At 32.9% G+C, this 19,523-nt stretch overlaps 2 protein-coding genes across 5 annotated transcripts in view; one reads left to right on the forward strand and one right to left on the reverse strand.

Moving 5' to 3' along the window:
• Window positions 1-3,592, forward strand: part of LOC128867907 (fatty acid CoA ligase Acsl3) — a 56,587-nt gene extending 52,995 nt beyond the window's left edge. For all 4 annotated transcript variants that reach the window (XM_054109517.1, XM_054109518.1, XM_054109516.1 and 1 more), the window contains 2 exons: window positions 2,706-2,981; window positions 3,046-3,592. In XM_054109517.1, the coding sequence (XP_053965492.1) occupies window positions 2,706-2,981; window positions 3,046-3,200 (431 nt within the window). In that variant the 3' untranslated portion in view covers window positions 3,201-3,592. The remainder of the gene's footprint in view (window positions 1-2,705; window positions 2,982-3,045) is intronic.
• Window positions 3,593-10,814: 7,222 nt separating this feature from the next.
• LOC128866813 (uncharacterized) lies at window positions 10,815-17,543 on the reverse strand. Its single transcript, XM_054107802.1, has 3 exons — window positions 16,927-17,543; window positions 16,204-16,863; window positions 10,815-14,881 (listed from the first exon to the last, which is right to left on the reverse strand). Exons 1-3 carry the CDS (start codon window positions 17,010-17,012, stop codon window positions 12,499-12,501), a joined length of 3,129 nt encoding a protein of 1,042 aa, XP_053963777.1. The 5' UTR covers window positions 17,013-17,543; the 3' UTR covers window positions 10,815-12,498.
• Window positions 17,544-19,523: the final 1,980 nt, after the last annotated feature.

Raw genomic sequence — 19,523 nt, forward strand, 5'->3', positions numbered from 1 at the left:
GAAGATAATTGTGGCGTACCCTATCCGCCACCTGGGACGCGCCGCAATAGGTGCCCAACCAAAGGGCATTTTTTTTATTTAAAATTATTACTATTCTTATTTTAAGCTAAATATCTCTTTATTTACAGTTATTTTTTTATTTAAAATTTTAATTTTTTAATTTAAAGTTTTTATTTAAAACTTTTATTTTTGTTCACATTGGAAAATTTATTTAAATGATTTTTTTTATTTACATTTTTTTTTATAAAAATGTTTTTTTTGTCTAAAAACTTTTTTATTTCATATTTTTAAAATGTTGAGAACTTATATTTTGAATTTTAAAAATTTAGAAATTTGTATAAATTGAAGAAATTTTTTTTATAAAAACACGTTTAAAACTTGTAAGTTTTGAGTTTCTAAATCATTGTACGATTTTAAAACTTTAAAATTGTAAACTGTTTTACATGAATTTTTACTATTGCCGGTTTTTTCGGAAAGTATTGTATATTAGTATAATTCTTTTTTTAATTTTCTAAAACTATTTTAGTTAATTGAAATTTTAAAAATTTGTTGAATTCTGTAGAATGTATTTTTTCTCTTAATTTTCACCTTGAAAGTAGTTAAGTCTAATTTTTTTTAATATTCAATTCTCAAATTTTAAGTTCGAAATATTCAATTTTTTAATTTTCGAGTTTTTCAAATTTTACAAATCTTCAAAATTAAAAAAAAATTCTAAATTTGTTTATTTAATTGTTTCATTATTCTAAATTTTTTTGGTGTAGTGTATTGTACCACCGCCATGACCAGACTATCTCTGGCAACTTCGCAGAACTTGCGTAATTTGACCTCAGAGGAAGCTTTATGCTTCTTGGGGTCGTTGGAGCTATGAGGATCCTCTGAAGACCGCTGCCGCTTAGCTGCACTCGGTTTCTCTTTGGACGCCTCATACTTCCGAAGGAATTCCCGGGCCCAATCGAGAGTTGACTTTTGTTGGTCGTACAGCTCCTCCTCAGGGGTTTTGCCGAGCTTTTCCATAAGGAAAGTGGCGCGTTTTCGATCTCTGTATCGACGGACATGAGGAGGGATGGGTTTTCTGGAGACTTCTGTCCGACTTTTTTTCCCAGTTTCTGTCAAAACAGATTTGGTGATCAATTGGTAACACTGCTCAGCATGTTGTTCCCCCTACCATAGTTGTTGGTTGACGAGAACTAGGCTGGTTCGCGAGTAGGCTTTTACCAAGGCTATGACCTACTTAACCACAGAAAATAATTGTGGCGTACCCTATCCACCACCTGGGGCCGCAATAGGTGCCCAACCAAAGGGCATTTTTTTTATTTAAAATTATTACTATTCTTATTTTAAGCTAAATATCTCTTTATTTACAGTTATTTTTTTATTTAAAATTTTAATTTTTTAATTTAAAGTTTTTATTTAAAACTTTTATTTTTGTTCACATTGGAAAATTTATTTAAATGATTTTTTTTATTTACATTTTTTTTTATAAAAATGTTTTTTTTGTCTAAAAACTTTTTTATTTCATATTTTTAAAATGTTGAGAACTTATATTTTGAATTTTAAAAATTTAGAAATTTGTATAAATTGAAGAAATTTTTTTTATAAAAACACGTTTAAAACTTGTAAGTTTTGAGTTTCTAAATCATTGTACGATTTTAAAACTTTAAAATTGTAAACTGTTTTACATGAATTTTTACTATTGCCGGTTTTTTCGGAAAGTATTGTAGTATAATTCTTTTTTTAATTTTCTAAAACTATTTTAGTTAATTGAAATTTTAAAAATTTGTTGAATTCTGTAGAATGTATTTTTTCTCTTAATTTTCACCTTGAAAGTAGTTAAGTCTAATTTTTTTTAATATTCAATTCTCAAATTTTAAGTTCGAAATATTCAATTTTTTAATTTTCGAGTTTTTCAAATTTTACAAATCTTCAAAATTAAAAAAAAATTCTAAATTTGTTTATTTAATTGTTTCATTATTCTAAATTTTTTTGGTGTAGTGTATTGTAGTTTCATGTATTCTCATTTTTTGTTTGTATAGGGTTGTTCAATAGGTGCGCTTCAACTTTTTTCCGATAGGGAGGGCGAACGACGCAATATTTTTTATTTTTCGCTTGTCATTTGTAAACTTCATTAGTATACATTTCATCATGGAACGCTACACACTTGAGCAACGATTGCAAATCGTGCAAATTTTTTATGAAAATAATCGTTCTGTTGCTGCTACTTTAAGAGCATTACGGCCATTTTACGGTCCATTTAACAAACCGTCCCTTTTTGGGGTTATGTGAAGTCATTGGTCTACAGTAACAAGCCGGCGACGATTTGTGAGCTCAGAGCCAATATTGAACGCGAAATTGCTGGAATTTCGGCCGATTTATGCAAAAGAGTGGTCGAAAATTGGGTTCAACGATTGGACTTCGTAAAACGTGCACGCGGTGGTCATGCAAAAGAAATCGAATTCCATACTTAAATGTATATGTTCAAACTCGATAATAAAAAAAAATTAGTTAAAAAAGTCAAACCGTTTGTGTTTTATTCAAAAAAGTTCAAAAGTTGAAGCGCTCTTACTGAAAAACCCTATATTTTATTTTATTTAATCTTCTTTTCTTTAATTTCCTATTATTCTATTTTATTTTATCTCCTTTTATTTTACTTTCTAATACTTTATTTTTCCACTGCGAGTCTCTACTGATATTCTTTCCTCTCATAGATCGCAAGAAGGATTTGGTTAAGCTGCAGGCCGGCGAATACGTTTCTCTGGGCAAAGTTGAGTCAGAACTGAAGACCTGTCCGCTTGTGGAGAATATCTGCATTTACGGTGATCCATCCAAGCAATTTACGGTGGCGTTGCTGGTGCCCAATCACAAGCACCTCGAAGATTTGGCTGACCGCAATGGCTTAAAGGGCAAATCATTCGAAGAATTGTGCGCGTCGGCGGCTATGGAGAAAGCGGTGATCAAAGAAATTGCCGAGCATGCTAGGAAATGTAAGTATAAAATAAGAAACCTGCGCTTAATGGGAATTTTATTCCATTTTCATTTTTCTCGCAGGCAAATTGCAAAAGTATGAAGTGCCCGCAGCCATTACGCTCTGCAAGGAGGTTTGGTCGCCGGACATGGGTCTCGTTACAGCCGCCTTCAAACTGAAGCGCAAGGAAATCCAAGACAAATACCAACACGATATTAATCGCATGTACGCCTCATGAAAGTCAATGTACTGATTTGTTGTTTTAGAACAAAACTAAATGTACATTTTTCCCCACATGCTGCAAATTAGGATAAATTGAAGATTTGCAAATTGGTGAGAGAAAGTGAGAAAAAGCAAATTGGCCATCGATTGGTTGTGGAAAAATGTACAAAAAAAAAGATTGAAATAATGAAATGAGCAAGCGACAAAAAGGCAACAAAAACACAGCAACACAGTAGCAACCACACATATGTTGCAATAACAAACAAAAAAACAAAATTAGTTTTTTCAATATCGTTTCCTAAAAACGTCTTTTTTTAAATTAATTATTACTATATAATTTTTTTTTTTGTAAATTTTAATTATTAAATATAATGGAAGTTGTAATGTGTTTTTTAGGTGCGTTATTACGATTACATATTTATATATTGTATAACGAGTTAAAAGAAAAGCAAGAAACGTTAACTATTTAAATGCTGGTTTATTTAATTATACAAATATTTTGCGCCTAGAGGATATTTGAATTGAAAAATATTTGGTGACAAGTCCAGAGTGCTGTTGACGGGCAGTAAAACAGGACAGATGCTTCCAATTTCGTGTGGAAGACAGACAAAAAGCAAAACCGAAAAACCGAAATATAGATCGGGTCCTATAGCAACGCACTGAATTTGGCACTTGTAACTTTAGTATATAGTTTTTAAGTGATTTTTAAGATAAGTCTAGTGAAAATTTTTCTCTTTTGTTGCAAACTTTAGACCTTGAATATTAAGCTGAAAACAATAAAATATTTAAAATTTAAACCAAACAATAATAAAAATAAAGTTATTTAAAATCAAAGAAAACAAAATATTTTAAATACTAAACACCACTGGCAAACAAGAGAGAGATTGATGAATGCGCGTGAGAATGTCGTGTACGGCAGAGTAGCCTGTTTAGAATTAATTATGACTTTATTTTTTGCCAACTGCAAAGAGTTACTGGAGCTTGTAAATATCATATAAATGTATGTATAGAGGCATGTAACAGGAATAGAAACAAGAATGAAATTTAAAATAAATAAATTAACGTAAATAGCAAAAACTTGATTGAGTTGACTTCAGAGAGATTTCATTTTAAAAAATTTAAATAAATTGCTATACTTTAAAAAAAATTTATTACAAATATCGTAACCAATCAAGTCACCGTTTTTCAGTACTATTTCAACTGTGGTGAATTTCGAAACTGAGTGCGTGCAACTGCGCATGATTAGACCTTTAAACACAGTTTAAGAGAAGAAGTGATTTTCTAAAATAGGGAAGCTGCAGCCCAACCGGGTTCTTTAACAAAATACTAAAAAAAAAAAGGTACTAAAACCCAAACCACTGCTTTTTCTATTTGAGCAAATTGGTTTTTTGCTTGCTGAATGTCGTCAGCGAGTTTTAGCGCAAGAACGGGCTGGGAGTTGTAGCGAGAGCTAGTTTTTTTTAAACTGCGATCAACCTCGCAAAATTGGACCTTCAAATTGAGTTTAACTAGAAATCAGCGCTAGACTTGCCTTGAAAAACTTACCCGGGACGTTCGCTTTTTAAGCTGGCATTGAAGACTCGACACTAATTGCCGCTTGTACATATGTATATTTGGAAGCAAAGCCGAAAGGATTAATAAATCAAGTCCGAATGCTCAATTTTGCAGCGCTAAACTCAAACTCAGTTTAAAAATTCACCACACTTAAAGTAACACCAAAAAAGTGGCTCATTAACATTTTGCAAAAATTTTTTTTCGCTTATTTTTAGCTAAGTTGTTTTGGTCAGTAATTTGTTTTTCACAATTTCTCGAACTCAAAATGTAAATACCAATTTTGATGTAATGCTAAACATTTATAGGAAGTAATATAAAACAAATTTAGGTTAAATTCAAAAATGTATTGAGCATAAAAATTTGTGTATCTGTGCAAATAGGTGAGAAAAAATCAAAAAACGAAAAAATGCAATGAAAAAAGGAAGCAAAGAAAAACTAAATTTAGATTAGGAAATGTTTTGAGTGGACACTCAAGTAACGTAAAAATGTTTGTATGTATGCAGCTGTATGCATGTATTGCGATTAAAAGATTGAAAGTGAAAATGTGTTGGAGACTTTTGCTAAATTGCAAGACGAAATGTGGAATTTACCGATGCGCGGCGTTCGTGGATCGCAAAACTAACTCCTCATTATTAAACGAAAGCTAATTTACACTCTCACACATATTGAATTGTTCCAAATAATCAAAATAGATATATTTTCCTAATTGAGATTCATTAATTATTTTAATTTTTGTTTAATATTTACTTAATTTTATTTTTTTATGTTTTCTTTATTTTTTTCATTATTTTATGTTTTGGTTTTTTTATTTTTTTCTTTATTTTCTTTTTTTTTATATATATTTTTTTTTTCTTAAGGGATTAGGGGTAGTCAGGAGCCCGAAAAAATTATGATTTTCAACAAATTTGTTTTTTCCTAGTCAATTGCTTTATTTTACAAAAATAAAAACATAACATTAATACATCATGTTTGGACTTGACTTAAGCAAAATTAAAAAAAAAAATTAATAATTGTAAAAGTTATCGCTGTTTGTGCGGAGCCCGTTTCTCTAGAAGTCCTTTGCGGTGATCATCACAAGCTCTTCGAGATACATCTAAAATCAATCGGACGGAGAAATTAGTTTTACTAATAGATAATCTTGTGCCTAATCGAGATTTTTTTTTCAAAATTAACAACATGGCGGCCTCAGGAAATTTTTTTCAGATTTTCGAGAAAAAAACCGACAATTGTTTAAAAAAATTGAAATTTTTGAAAAAAAAAATCTTTCGATCAGGCACGAGTTTAAATTGTATTGAAATCTACCAAGCGGCTTTTAAGTTACATTGATCACCAGTTCAAAAACCATAGTTTCGAGAAAAACGCATTTAAAGTTTTGCTATCGAACCGAAACGCCCGAGCGCCCTATGTTAATTGTTGAATAACTAGAAAAGTATATGTCGGACTCACACCAAATTTTCATACAATATTTTTCAGATATTATACTTTAACAAAATGCAAAAAAAAATAAAATTTTGCGAAAATTCTGGCTACCCGTAGCCCCTTATTTTTTTTTTGTTTTTAAATTTTTTTTAATTTTTGTTTTTTGTTTTTAATTTTTCTCTATTTTTTATTTTTATTTAATTTTTTCTTTATTTTTTATTTTTATTTAATTTTTTTAATACTTTAATTTTTATTTATAGTTTCATTTTATCTATTTTTTTTTGTTTTTGTTTTAAATTGTTTCTTTATTTTTTTAATTTTTCTCTGTTTTATTTTTTAATTTTTTTAATATAATAATAATTCAATAAATTTAATTTTCCTTATTTTTTTATTTGTTCTTTATTTTTATATTTTTGTTAATTTATTCTTTATATTTTTTTTTGAATTTTTTTTAATATCACTAACACCAATTCATCAACGTTAAAACGCGGCCAATTTAAGTGACTAAAAAATTCAAATCGCAAAGAAAACATCAAAATAGAACAAATTTTTTGAGCGCCTAAAAGTGAGCAAGCTGGAGTATTCCTCTGTCGTATCACTTCTTGGCATGCATATTTTTGCGCTGCTCACCGGGCATCCCAATGCGGCTGATGAAAGCTAAGCGCATAAAGTAAAAATTCCTTCTTTGGCGCTTTAAGTACAATAATTTAATCTTTTATGCATTTTTCTGCTTTCATTGCCTGAGTTTCTTTCGCATAACGAATAAAAAGTGAAGAAGAAAGACTTGGTATGTGGATTACACAATTAGTTATTAGTTATGGAATAGTGTAATGTATACAGCTTTTAGATTAAGTCAAATATTATAATGGCAAGAATCTATATAAAATTCAATGCTAATATAAATAAAACAATAACATTTTTCGGAATAGCAAAACAAGGCGTACCGTATTATTTTATTTAAAAACAGGAATAAAAAAAGGTAAGTAGCTTACTTGAAAGGAAGTAAGTATGTAAGTGAACTTATGCTCATGTAAAAATTATCCAGTAACTTAATTTCAGAAAATTCGCTCTGAGAGAGAAACATAAAAATAGGGCATGAACGCAGAACAGGTACCATTTTGCAAGTTTTACGAACAGCTGATTAAATTTTTGGCGGGGTAAACAAGAAAAAAAATTTAAAAAAATAAAGCAAATAAAATGCGAAATAATGATCTTAGCATCACATAATTTTATTTTGCCCACAATAATTTGTCCCATTTCATCAATGCTGTCATATGAAGAGTTTCCATTCGCAATTGTTTTGTTGTGGCAATCACAGCTTTCCTCATATTTTGCTTGCTTCCGTTTATGCATCTACGTCTATGTTTATATTGCCAAATTAGTTAATAAAGCAGAAAAAGTACCTTCAACGCTTTCGATTTGTATTTCGGAATCTGCAGTAACGATGACGTATGTACATATGTACCTCTACATCATTGGCCGATTTCTATTTAATATAAGACTTCAAATAACTTTATAAATTTTATCTAAAGCACATTTACTTACATTCTCTACTTTAATCACAACTTTGTTTTTATTTAGAACTTCGACTCAATTCACAAATTTTAATTTATTTTTACTTTGCGATCAGCTGTTCTTCTCATGTACAAATTCTTACAAGTAAAAACTCATTCATTAAAAACGTGCAGCTTCCCTTCAAAATAAAATATCAATTTGGTGTCTCACTTTCCCCTATTTTGCAAGTTTTTGGGTACAAGAACACCAAAACGTGATAATTGTTACAATTGTTATAAATTATTTGCTTCACAACAGTCCAATGAGCTGACGCAATTTTTTTTTTAACCTCAATACCACGTTTGTAAAAATAAATTAAAAACAAAATGTTTGAAAGAAATTTTCGGTACAATATTTTGAAAATAAAGTCAAGTTTTTGGATAATAAAAAAAAAATTGTAATTCATGTCCGATATGAATATTTGTTTGTTTTTTTTGTATAAGCTCACATTTCGTTATATTAAAAAAAATATTTTATTAAAAAAAAATGTTTATTAAAAAAAGGATTTTATTTTAAAAAATTGTAAATATAAAATGTTAACAAAAAATTTAAATAAAAAAACTTCTTCTAAATTGAAATGGGAAGAAAAAAAAATTGTTTTGCAACGGCAATTTAATAAAGACTGTATGTATGTACATATGTATTCACAGTTCGGGTGAACCATTGCTTCAATTACAATTCGCGGTCACGTCATTCGGCCGTTAGCTTTCCGTTTGATATCAGATTGTGCAAATAGCTCTGAAATCGCCTTCAATGTCATCTATCCATCGTTTTCTCGCCGGCCTTTTCTTCTGACGCCTTGTGGATTTGTTTCGAAGTTCTTTTTTATAGCTCTAACGTTGCTCATTGTGACCGTTGTGTGAATATATACACTGACGGTTCTAAGATGAACTGGGGTGTGGGAGCTGGCTTCCATTCGGAGCTAGTCAACTTATCTCAGTCAATTAGACTTCCTGACTATGCCAGCGTGTTCCAGGCAGAACTTCTGGCGATCAGAGAAGCATGCAAATCACTAAATTTGCACAAGGAAGTTGGTGCAAGAGTAGCCATCTTTTTAGACAGTCAAACAGCTATCAAGTCCTTAGACTCCAACTCCATTTCATCCAAGCTAGTCTCCCAGTGTAGAGAAGAACTAGAATTACTTAGCCATCGGCTTGAAAATACTCTGATATGGGTTCCCGGTCATAGGAACATACGGGGTAATGTGATAGCGGATGATCTAGCAAGAAAAGGTTCAACACTAGAAATAGCAGAGGCAGTGGTAGTCTCCCCCCAACTCAACACATTAAAAGCATCCATTGCTTCACACTATCATGCTTTAGCCGAAAGAAGATGGAAGCAATTAACTATATGAATTACAACAAAAACACATGGCCGTCGTACAAAATCCTAAGGACGAATGATCTGCTAGGATGCTCTCGGCCAAACATCTCACGCATCACTGTAACCCTAACAGGCCATTGGAAAGTAGGGCATCATGCAGATAGACTCAACCTACCCTTTAATCCTATCTGCAGAAGCTGTCAAGCGGAAGGGGCGAAGGAAAGTCTTTTCCACTACTTATGTGAATGTCCAGGGCTAGCTAGGGCACGACTCCGCTCTTTCGGTAAGCCTTTCTTGCAGCGAATTAATGAGATCTCAGACATCGAGATAAAGAATTTGCTGCTATACTTGGGCCTCACTAAATGGATCTGACTTAGAAAAAAAAAAACATTATCACATGAGGACAGTGGTAGTTAAACGGTGCTGGTCACTAACTAGGATTATTTCAGTGGAAATACTCAAAGACTTAAACAACAACAACAACAACATGACCGTACCATCGAATCCTTTGAGCTTGAATGTACCCGATTACATTTGCACCCCTGATAAGTGTATCTACTAACTCGTCCTATGTATATGCAATTGCATAATTTTTTTAAACCACATGAACCAGATTGCGATTGTTTTGTTTTATTTATTAAGCAAGCCAATTTAATTTTACAAGTTTTCCATATGATTTTTGTTTTTTGCAAAGTGATTGAAAAAATTTGACCCTATTTAATATCAAAGAAAAAGGTTTTCAACACGTAAATCTTGTAAAGATTCTTAACAAATTTCAAAAAATGGAAATGGAAAAAATTTTGAGACAATTTGTGTAGACTTCCATGCGGTTTCTCCAATTGGTGGTTGTAAATATTCGGAAAGTGACCAAAATGCGAACATATTTTTATAAAATATTTTAGATAGCTTACAAAATCAAGTTCTCAGTTGTAATAACTTCTTAAAATGTTTGAAATTAAAAACGAAAAATTCGAATTTATATAAAAAGAAATCTCGATTTAAAAATAAATAAATTTTTATATAATAATAAAAAGAAATTTCGAATTAAAAAAAAATATTTATATAAAAAGCACTATCTAAAAAAATAAATTTCAAATTGAAAAAAAAAATTTTTAATCAGAGGAAGTTCGAAAGTTATTTTAAACGTCGATTTGGGTATGCTGAAAAATGTAGAATTAATTCTAATGAATATTTCAGAAAAAATATTTTTTCTTATACAGAGGGAAGTTCGAAAACTTATTTTAAACGTCGATTTCGGTTACCTGAAATATGTAAAATTAATTTCATATAAGATTCGGGAAATTTTTTTGAGCATTTTTGTTTTTATGCTTTTTGAACTTTTTTTAATGTTTTCTGTTTAATAAACAAACAAAAAAATATAATCGAAATCCAGCATTCTATTACAATAGTTAAAAATTGTTAAACAAGAAATTTATATAAAAAGAAATTTTGAATTGAAAACAAAATTATATAAAAGAAATTTCTATAAAAAGAGATTTCGAATTCAAAAAAAAAAAGTTATATAATAATAAAAGGAAATGTCTATAAAAATAAATCTCAAATTGAAAAAAAAAAACAATTTATATAAAAAGAGGTTTCGAATTGAAAAAAAAAAAAAAAAATTTTTTTTATTCAGAGGAAGTTCGAAAACTTATTTTAAACGTCGATTTGGGTTCGCAGAAAAATGTAAAATACTAAAAAAACAATGAATTTCGTAAGAATATTTCGGGAATTTTTATTTTTATACATTTTGAATTTTTTAATAATAAAAATTTTCACTTTTCGTTGCAATAATTAAGTTTTTCTTTTGTTCAAAACTATGTAATACTTGACTTAAGTTTAGTCTTAACTATTTTGTGCATATATACATCATCTCTCGATGCCATATCCAATATCGAAAACAATGATTACTATCCCAGTTCTATCCGTAGTATTTTACAAACAAAATACCCAAATATTTTACTGATATGGTCCCCGGGCCATGCCCTTATAAAGGGTAACGAATTTGCTGATAGCACGGCTAAATACGCCACCATAGCTCCTGTATTAACAACTACTAATCTAAATGTTAATGATATAGCTGAATTTCTTAAGGGGTTAGGCCACTCTAGGATTTTCAAAATATCGAAATTTTTTTTTTTGCTTAAAAGATGCTTTAAACTCTTTAGAATATAAAACAAAAAGTCCTATGCGTGAAAAAAATGTTTACCTCTAATATTTCGCACTTTTGCGCGAGCGCCTCTGACGTCTCTGACGTCTCTGACACGACTATTCAAATTTAAACCGTGTTTATCTCAAAACGTGATTTTTCAAAACTGCACGCAGCATAACACAAACAATTTTTAATATTTTCACTTGTAATTGTACAAGGATCTTTAGAACATTATTCCGCACTGAAATACGTACGGATTTTTTTATTAATTAATTAGAAAAATTTTTATAAACAATTAACGGTTCCATTTTAGATGAAAAATTCTACTTTTGACTTCAAACATCTGCAAAATACACAAATTTCAATATTTCTAAAATCCCGTACGTATTTCTACAGCTATACTCACGTCGATTGAGAAGAATTTTTTTAATTTGGTTTAGGTGGACATTTACGTCAGTTGTACTGCGTGCCGTGAAGTGCCTTTTTCGCAGGGCGCGTTCAGAGATTCACTCCAAAGGCGCCATTTTGTAATATTTTTCAATAAAAATATTTGTAATTACACTTAAATACATGCTTAATAATATACTTAAAAAGTTTTTTCCTAGCACCTTTCTTTCAATGTAAAAAAAATCCTTAAAAAACTGCTTTTTTTACAGTAGCTAGAGTGGCGTAACCCCTTAAGAAAAAATTCATAAAACAATATAAATCTGAGACTTGGCAAAAATGCTCAACTTGGTACAAAGCGCAAAATGTAAAAAAGCTTGATTTAAGCAACCTCCTAAAACACGCTAACCTTTCACTTTCTAGAATGGACCTTGTTAAACTCACGCGAGTACGTCTGGGCCATTCAAAATTAACCCATAATCACTTTATCGACAGCAATACCCCCAGAACATGTCAGTTTTGTAACTCCACCCCGATCTCCATTAATCACGTTATGTCCGAATGTTATCCCTTCAACTCACTAAGAAAAAATATATTCCATAACATCGATCCCATTCAATGCATTTCCAACCCCACAATCGATAATATTAAAAAAATTATAACTTTCTTAAAAATATCAAAATTATATTACGAAATTTAAACAAGCATGTCGAAAAATTATATTGTATCTCCTAATTTATAATGAAATTCTAAACGACGCATAAGCACTTAGTATTAAGCATTAATTAAGCACTAATTTTACATCATAAGAAGAAGCTGAAGGCCTTAGCAGCCATAGCTTTCCTAACTAGGCTTATAATTTTAATTATAAGCTTCAGTTTGTAATAATAATAATAATATTTATTAGAACATTCCAACCTGTAAAACTCTAATTCTCTTCTTTGCAACTCTCAATTTCGGCTATCAAACGCGCCGCCTCCTGCTTGAGCCGTATCAAAACTTTAATACGTGTGATCTCCTTGGCTTGCTGACTATCCAATTCCTTCAGCTCGTTCAACTCTCGCAACAATTCCGCGTTGTTTTGCTCAGCATTTCCGTCGGTTTGAGTACCTGCATTCAGGTAGCCCAATTTTGCTGGGCTCACTGATGTCTTGCGCGGATATGCACATTGTTTGAGTTTATTATTCTCAGCCAACATACTGGGTTCGAAATGATTATCACAAATGTACAACTGCTTCAACCAATCACAGGCTAAATCTAAACCGAGTTCTAGAAACCAGAAGCGCCGACGTTTGGGTTCCACTTCGTGCGAGGGAAAGGCGTACAATTTCCGAAAGCTCTCACACTTCAGAATGCAATAGCGTAAATTGATGAAAATCCTTTCTTTTGATGGCTTAACATTTCCTTGCTGATTTTTGTTAGTTGTTGGTGGCTGGTTATGGACAACATCTTTGGTGGGGTTGCTAGGTGCGTCGATGTGGTTTGTGTTCAACCAATTTTTCAATTTTGATATTTGCTTGCTTGTTTCGTCTTCGAATTGAGTTTCACGTATTCTTTCTGCCTCAGATTCAAAGATCTCTATCTTTCCGTCAAATATTGACATGGCAGCTTCGGTGTTTGTTGTTTGAGGTCCACTCAAATCTTCAAAATCCTGAGCGGCTCTTGTCACTGCTCTGTTATTTTTTTTTATAGTGTTGCCACAATTTCCCACTACTTGTGCACAGTTTGCCTTTGCTGGTACAACACCGGCGGTTGTTGTTTTGCCATTTATATGCAATGCAGCTCTTCCGCCAGCGTTCACTTTTTCTCCATTAGTTCTGCTTACCACGTCTGCGAATTTATCGCTTGTTTCGCGCTTGATTTCTGCAAGATTTGGACTACTCTCCGTTAGTTTCGGTGCAGTTGTGCCAGTTTCGCTTAGGCTATTCTTCACTTTGTTAGTCTTTTGTTTTTTTTCTATTGTTTTTATCACTTGCTGCCAACTCTCAGCAAGAGCAACTGCATTTGTTACAGTTTGCTCATTACGACCCTGCTGGTTTTGTTGTTGCAATCGTAACTTCAGAAATTTCTCCACAGAAGCTGTCGTGGTATTCTGCTGCAATGCTTTTTCTTGCGTAATTCTCGGTTGTGCCGTTAAGGAGGACCCTACAGACGTGGAAATGAAACTTCTATCATCTTCCCTATCAGCTATATCGGAATTTATCTTTTCCGTGTCGTCTGTAATCTTAGGCGCATCAGGCGTTATAATATCATCAGCATTATTTCTCTCATTCGTCTCTTTTCTATATTCGACCACTGTATTATCTTTATCCATCAATATGGAAAAACTTTCAGTGGGGTATGCCGCTGCTAACTGTTCCAAAACTGAACAAACTCTAACACCCGTTTTATCTGCACTGTCATGTGTGGCGGGTAGCTCCTTTGTTTGGTCTGTAATTTCAGGAAAATAGTGACGCGCAGGTTTGGCGTACGAATCTACCAAATTTGCTGACTTAGCTGCTACTAAGTCGTTAGTCACACTTTGAGTTTGCGCCAGTTTTAACTTTTTCCTATTTTCATAGGCTTCGCTATATATTTTTCTCTTCCCACAAATTTGCATATCTTCGTCGCTTTCGCTTGTGGCTTCTCGCGCTGAAAATGTTGATTTTGTCTCAGCGTCACTTAGCTCCGTTGCAGCGTCACTTAGTTCACCATCGCTGGTATTCTCTTCATAGGCCTCCTTCTGTATTATATGCACATCCATGGGGAGCTCTGGTTCAATTGGTTTAAACCAATCAAATGGTTGATACTTTTCAATATCTAGAGGATCTTCGGCACTTAAAATTTGGTCCACCGATACAACATAACCATCTCGTTTTGGCAAGAATACTCCCAATGTGTGCATTTTCACATGCTCCTCTGGGGTGTGTGGATGCTCGGTTTGATTTGTAGGCGGCATTAGATTCATATTTGCGCGATTAATTATGTTGTCCTTCTGAGGTGGTTCTTCTGGTGGCGTTGAGACAGATCTGTTTTCAACGTCAATCAATTTTTGAATGATATCTTTGGATTTTTGGCAAGGTGCTGCAGGTCTAGCGGGGCATTTGGCCAGCGCATTCAGTCTTTGTAGAGACCATTTTTTACTCACAAAACTAACATTGTTGTTTTCAGTTTCATGCAATACTTTAGCCATAAGATTTTGATCTGGAATCGCCTCTCGACGCAAAAACGGACCAATGCGCATTTGATCGCTGAAATGGCGATCGCATGCGTAGATTTCATGATTGTAAAGAGCTGGATCACGTCCGAATTTTCTTAACCAAATTTGGCGTCTAAAAAATTCATAATTAAGAATAAAAAAAAAATTATTATTTAAGCTTGAAACTTTTAAAGTTTTTTCTTTTGATCTTAACAAATTAAATGATTAATAATAAAAATTCAGATGAAATTTTGAAGACACATAAAAATATTGGGATTAAAAATTTTGGATTGATTTATTTGTAGAATAAAGTTTGAAATTTATAATAAAATTACATAGAAAAGTTTCCAAAATTTATACTAAAAACAAAAGAACCACCCATTTTAATTATCTTCAATACCACATTTTGAACTTAAAGTGTTTATCGAATACTCTAAACTCTAAAAATCATATAAAATTTGCTGAACAAAAAAAAATATATATACATACATATATATAGATAAGTATAGTATAAAAAAATATTTATAGACAAGTATATAAACTAATTTTGAAAAGCTTGCAGTTTGTTTACAAGCAACTTAAGGGGTTAGGGGTAGTCAGAGGCCCGAAAAAATGATGATTTTCAAATTTTTTTTTTGCTAGTTAATTGCATTATTTCGATTTGACTTTAGCAAAATTAAAAAAAAAAATTAATAATTGTTGTAGCAGCATAAACATTCCCCATACATATACGGGGAATGCTGCTGAAGTGACAGTCTTTGGCCGGATATAAATCCGGGTGGTTCCGGTTGCGTAGAACCGACTGTCGTGGGAACGACAATTCTAAAAGTTATCGCTGTTTGTGTGGAACCCGTTTCTCCAGAAGTCCCTTGTGGTGATCATCACAAGTTCTTCGAGATACATATAAAATCAATCGGTCTGAGAAATTAGTTTTATTAATAAATAATCTTGTGCCTGATCGAGGCTTTCAAAATTAACAATATGACGGCCTCAGGAAATATTTTTCAGATTTTCGAGAAAAAACTGACAGTTAATTGGTTAAAAAAAAATCGAAATTTTGAAAAAAAAAAATCCTTTGATCAGGCACGAGTTTTTTGTTTTTCAAAAGCAGTATCAATTTTATTGAAAAATCTACCAAGCGGTTTTTAAGTTACCGTGATCACCAGTTCAAAAAACAGAGTTTCGAGAAAAACGCATTTAAAGTTTTGCTATCGAACCGGAGCGCCCTTTTTTAATTGTTGAATAACTAGAAAAATATTTGTCGGAACCACTTCAAATTTTCACACAACATTTTTAAGATATTATACTTTAAACAAATGTGAAAAAATCCAATTTTACCCCTAACCCCTTAAAAATTATTGTGAAACATTTTGCAAACTAAAAAAAAATAAATAAATAAATACATATTCGAAACTTATTGATATTTTTATATGATTTAAGCCAACCGCACCTTACCTTTGGCCTTCATGCTGCAACGAGGGGAATCGGTATTTTCTCTTATAGTCCGTACACTTTTGAAAACAATCCGTCTTCGCTTCCATATTTGTTGGTATTGATTTTTGTAGCGGAGGTGGTAGATTTTTATTAGGGCAAGCTCCTCGTATTAATTTTGTCAGACATCTCATGTTTGTGTCGAAATGATCGTCACAAACGTAAACATACTTTTGTGGATACAAATCAGGGTCCTTGGCAAGCAAATATAACCATTTTTTACGACGTTCTAATTCCTTTTCCATTGATGGCAATATGTGCAGTACATGCCTACTGGTGCATTTTAGTATGCATTGCCGCTTTTGATCTTTCATATTGGATTCAACGCTTGCCCTTGAAGGCAGATTGTCCACGACCTCGGAGTCCGAAAATGCCGTCACTGGCATTTTATAAGGTATGGTTGCATATTCGATTTGTAAATTTGGTTCTTCCCCAAATTCGCCGAATTTTTCAATATATGGCAAGTTTTTATCGTATTTGCGTAAATTTACATCTGGATAGGCATCTTTTTGCAGTCTGTTACCGTGTTTCATTTCGTTGCTGAAATGCCGGCGACAAGCGAAAACCAATTTTTTTGAATACAATGCCGGATTTTGGCCAAACTGCCGTAGCCACAGTTCGCGTCTGAACGAAGAAAATAGGAATGTCATTGAAACGAATAAAATTGTTTTTTATTTAACAACTTACCTGGTTGCATCCGTTTCCGGGGGAAACTTGTGTACGGTTATACCAAGCGTTGGGCAACCAGCAATACAGAGACGCATAGTTGGCATGGTTAACGGGTTTCACCGGTTACATATATGTATATATTCTGGTGACTCTGGTAACGTAGAACCTACTGAAACACTAGAAAAAACACTTCAGTGGCGCTGTTTTTAATTCGAGTAATCTTATTGTAAAAATCCGTGTGAAACCAAAACAACTTTTTGTTGATATTTTTATACACACATGACTGTATTTGACGTTTCAATAAAGTGCTGCCATATCACGAATACAGAATGACAGTGTGTTTACATGAGGCTATTTGCAGGCGACTAGGTGAAACAAAAGTTAGTCCGAATAGATACAAGCGCTCCGGCTCTGAAAGCATTCGATGCAGTATCATCTGGTGGTAGCAGAGGAAGGCCTCTTCTGCGTTGGAAAGATCAGGTGGAGAAGAACTTGGCTTCACTTGGTGTGTGCAACTGGCGTCGGTTAGCACGGGAAAGAAACAATTGGCGCGTTTGTTAAACTCGGCCAAAATCGCGTAAGCAGTTATCGCGCCAATTAAAAAGAATACACACTATTTATTATAAAAATGTTAGATGGCCCACCCTATACATACATATGAATGTATGTACGAGCCCTTTATCGGGGATTGGTTAAACATTTTTGCCACATTTAATACTCAAGTTAGCGTGCTTTTTAAATTAAATTTTAATACTTTAATTTATTGTTTTAAAAATCAATATCACTCCAATGGCAAATTACTTTTAAAGCATCTCAATATTTAGTACAATAAGTTAGTTACATTTTTTTATCACATTTTCTGTGTCAAATAGCTTCATAGCAGCTTTTAGGTACAATATTTCTTCAGCTTGTCGTTTTACCTTTTTCCTTAATACCCAAAGTGTGCTTAACATTTTCGTAGCGCTCTCTTCTGTTTGTGTAAATTGGTTACGGCCGACTACGTTACTATCACAACTGCTATTGTTAAAGACTGCGTTTGTAACTAAATCTGATTCAATATCTGCTTGGTTATCTATGCTTTCAGCACCGGCTTTTAGTCTCTTGCTCCCATCATTCTCCCCTTGACATTGTGCAGCACCACTTTCGGGATCTAATTGTTTTTTTATATTATCGTGAATCTTATCAGCCTTAACAATACGTTTTGCTGTAGCGGCGGTGCCTTTGGCACGTTTGCTGGCGGATGCATGAAAATCGTTTTCCTTCCGTTTTCGCTTTTCCACGCGCAGCAGCGTTGGTACATTATCTAAATTGTAGGTATTAGGGTCGGGAGGAATGGGTAAATCTTCCTTATTAATGGTAGGAATAGTTAACGAAGTTGCTTCGCCTGCTGCCATGTAATGATTATTGTCCGAAGCTGCTAGAACGCTTGATACATTTTGTGGAAGTATTTTTACTGATGTCACCACCGCCTTACTGTCAGCGTTTGGGTTTGTTGATGTTTTTGAAAGCACACATTTTCGTGCTATAATCTTCAATGGATAAAGCGTTTTTGTTCCTTTTATAGCTAGTAATTTGGATGCGTTGTATGTAAATGGCTTAAGCACTGCATATAATTTTTCAGCTAGTGGATATTTTTTAGCATCAGAGTGTTGTATTTTTCCATCGTCATTTTCAGGCATCCGCTTGGGCTCCGTAATTTCAGCTGAGTGCTTCACTCTGCCTTTTTTGTTTTCTATATCGAGTAAATTCTCCCAATCGGTCGACATATTGCATACATCCCCGCTCATTGTTGCTGTATTCTGAAAATGTTATTTGGCAAGTAAAACCAAAAAGTCACTTATATGCAAAATATAGATAAAATACTGTTTACCTCGGTAAATATAAGGATCCTAATTTGTATAAATGGAACAGCTGATTTGCTAAGATTTTGGAGATGCCAGAGTGCAAAAATGTTTTGAGGAACGCCATGAAATGGCAGCACTTATGGTAATGCCACTGTCAGAGAAATATGCGCGGAAAAAGCACTATACAAATAAATAATACATTTAAATATTTGTAATTTAAGTTGGTTATTTAGCGTGGCGAAATAACCTATGAGAGTTTAGGTAGCAGAAAGGCATGAGTCATAGAAAGTTGTAGGTTTGATTCCTATCTCTAACGAAATTCGGATTACATTTGACCACACGAAGAACTTATTGGTATTAGATTGGTTTTGATTGATTCCAAAATTTTTTTGTGTGGTGAAATTTCCATTTTGTTATAGGAAATGGCCAGTTTCGTAAATTCACACATTTTGCATTCTTGCTTGGCGCAATACCGCTAAAGCGATTTTGGCGGATTTTAAAAAGCCCGCCAGTCTTTTTTTTCTCGTGCGTACCGCCGCGAGTTGGACACACCAAGTGAAGCCAAGTCCTGATCATTGCAACGCAGAGGAGACCTTTCTCTTTATCTGTTACTACCGGCTGACACTGCATCAAATATTTTCAGAGTGGGAGCGTTTGTATCTATTAGGAAAACACGACCCAGCTTCGAAGCTGCTGGGTCTTTATTCCAAGCAACGCCACATCCGATATTGTCATGTTGTTGTTGTTGTAGCAGGATACTTTGCCCTGTCA

The sequence above is a fragment of the Anastrepha ludens genome, chromosome 6, assembly GCF_028408465.1.
Source record: "Anastrepha ludens isolate Willacy chromosome 6, idAnaLude1.1, whole genome shotgun sequence".
Taxonomy (NCBI): Eukaryota; Metazoa; Arthropoda; class Insecta; order Diptera; family Tephritidae; genus Anastrepha; species Anastrepha ludens.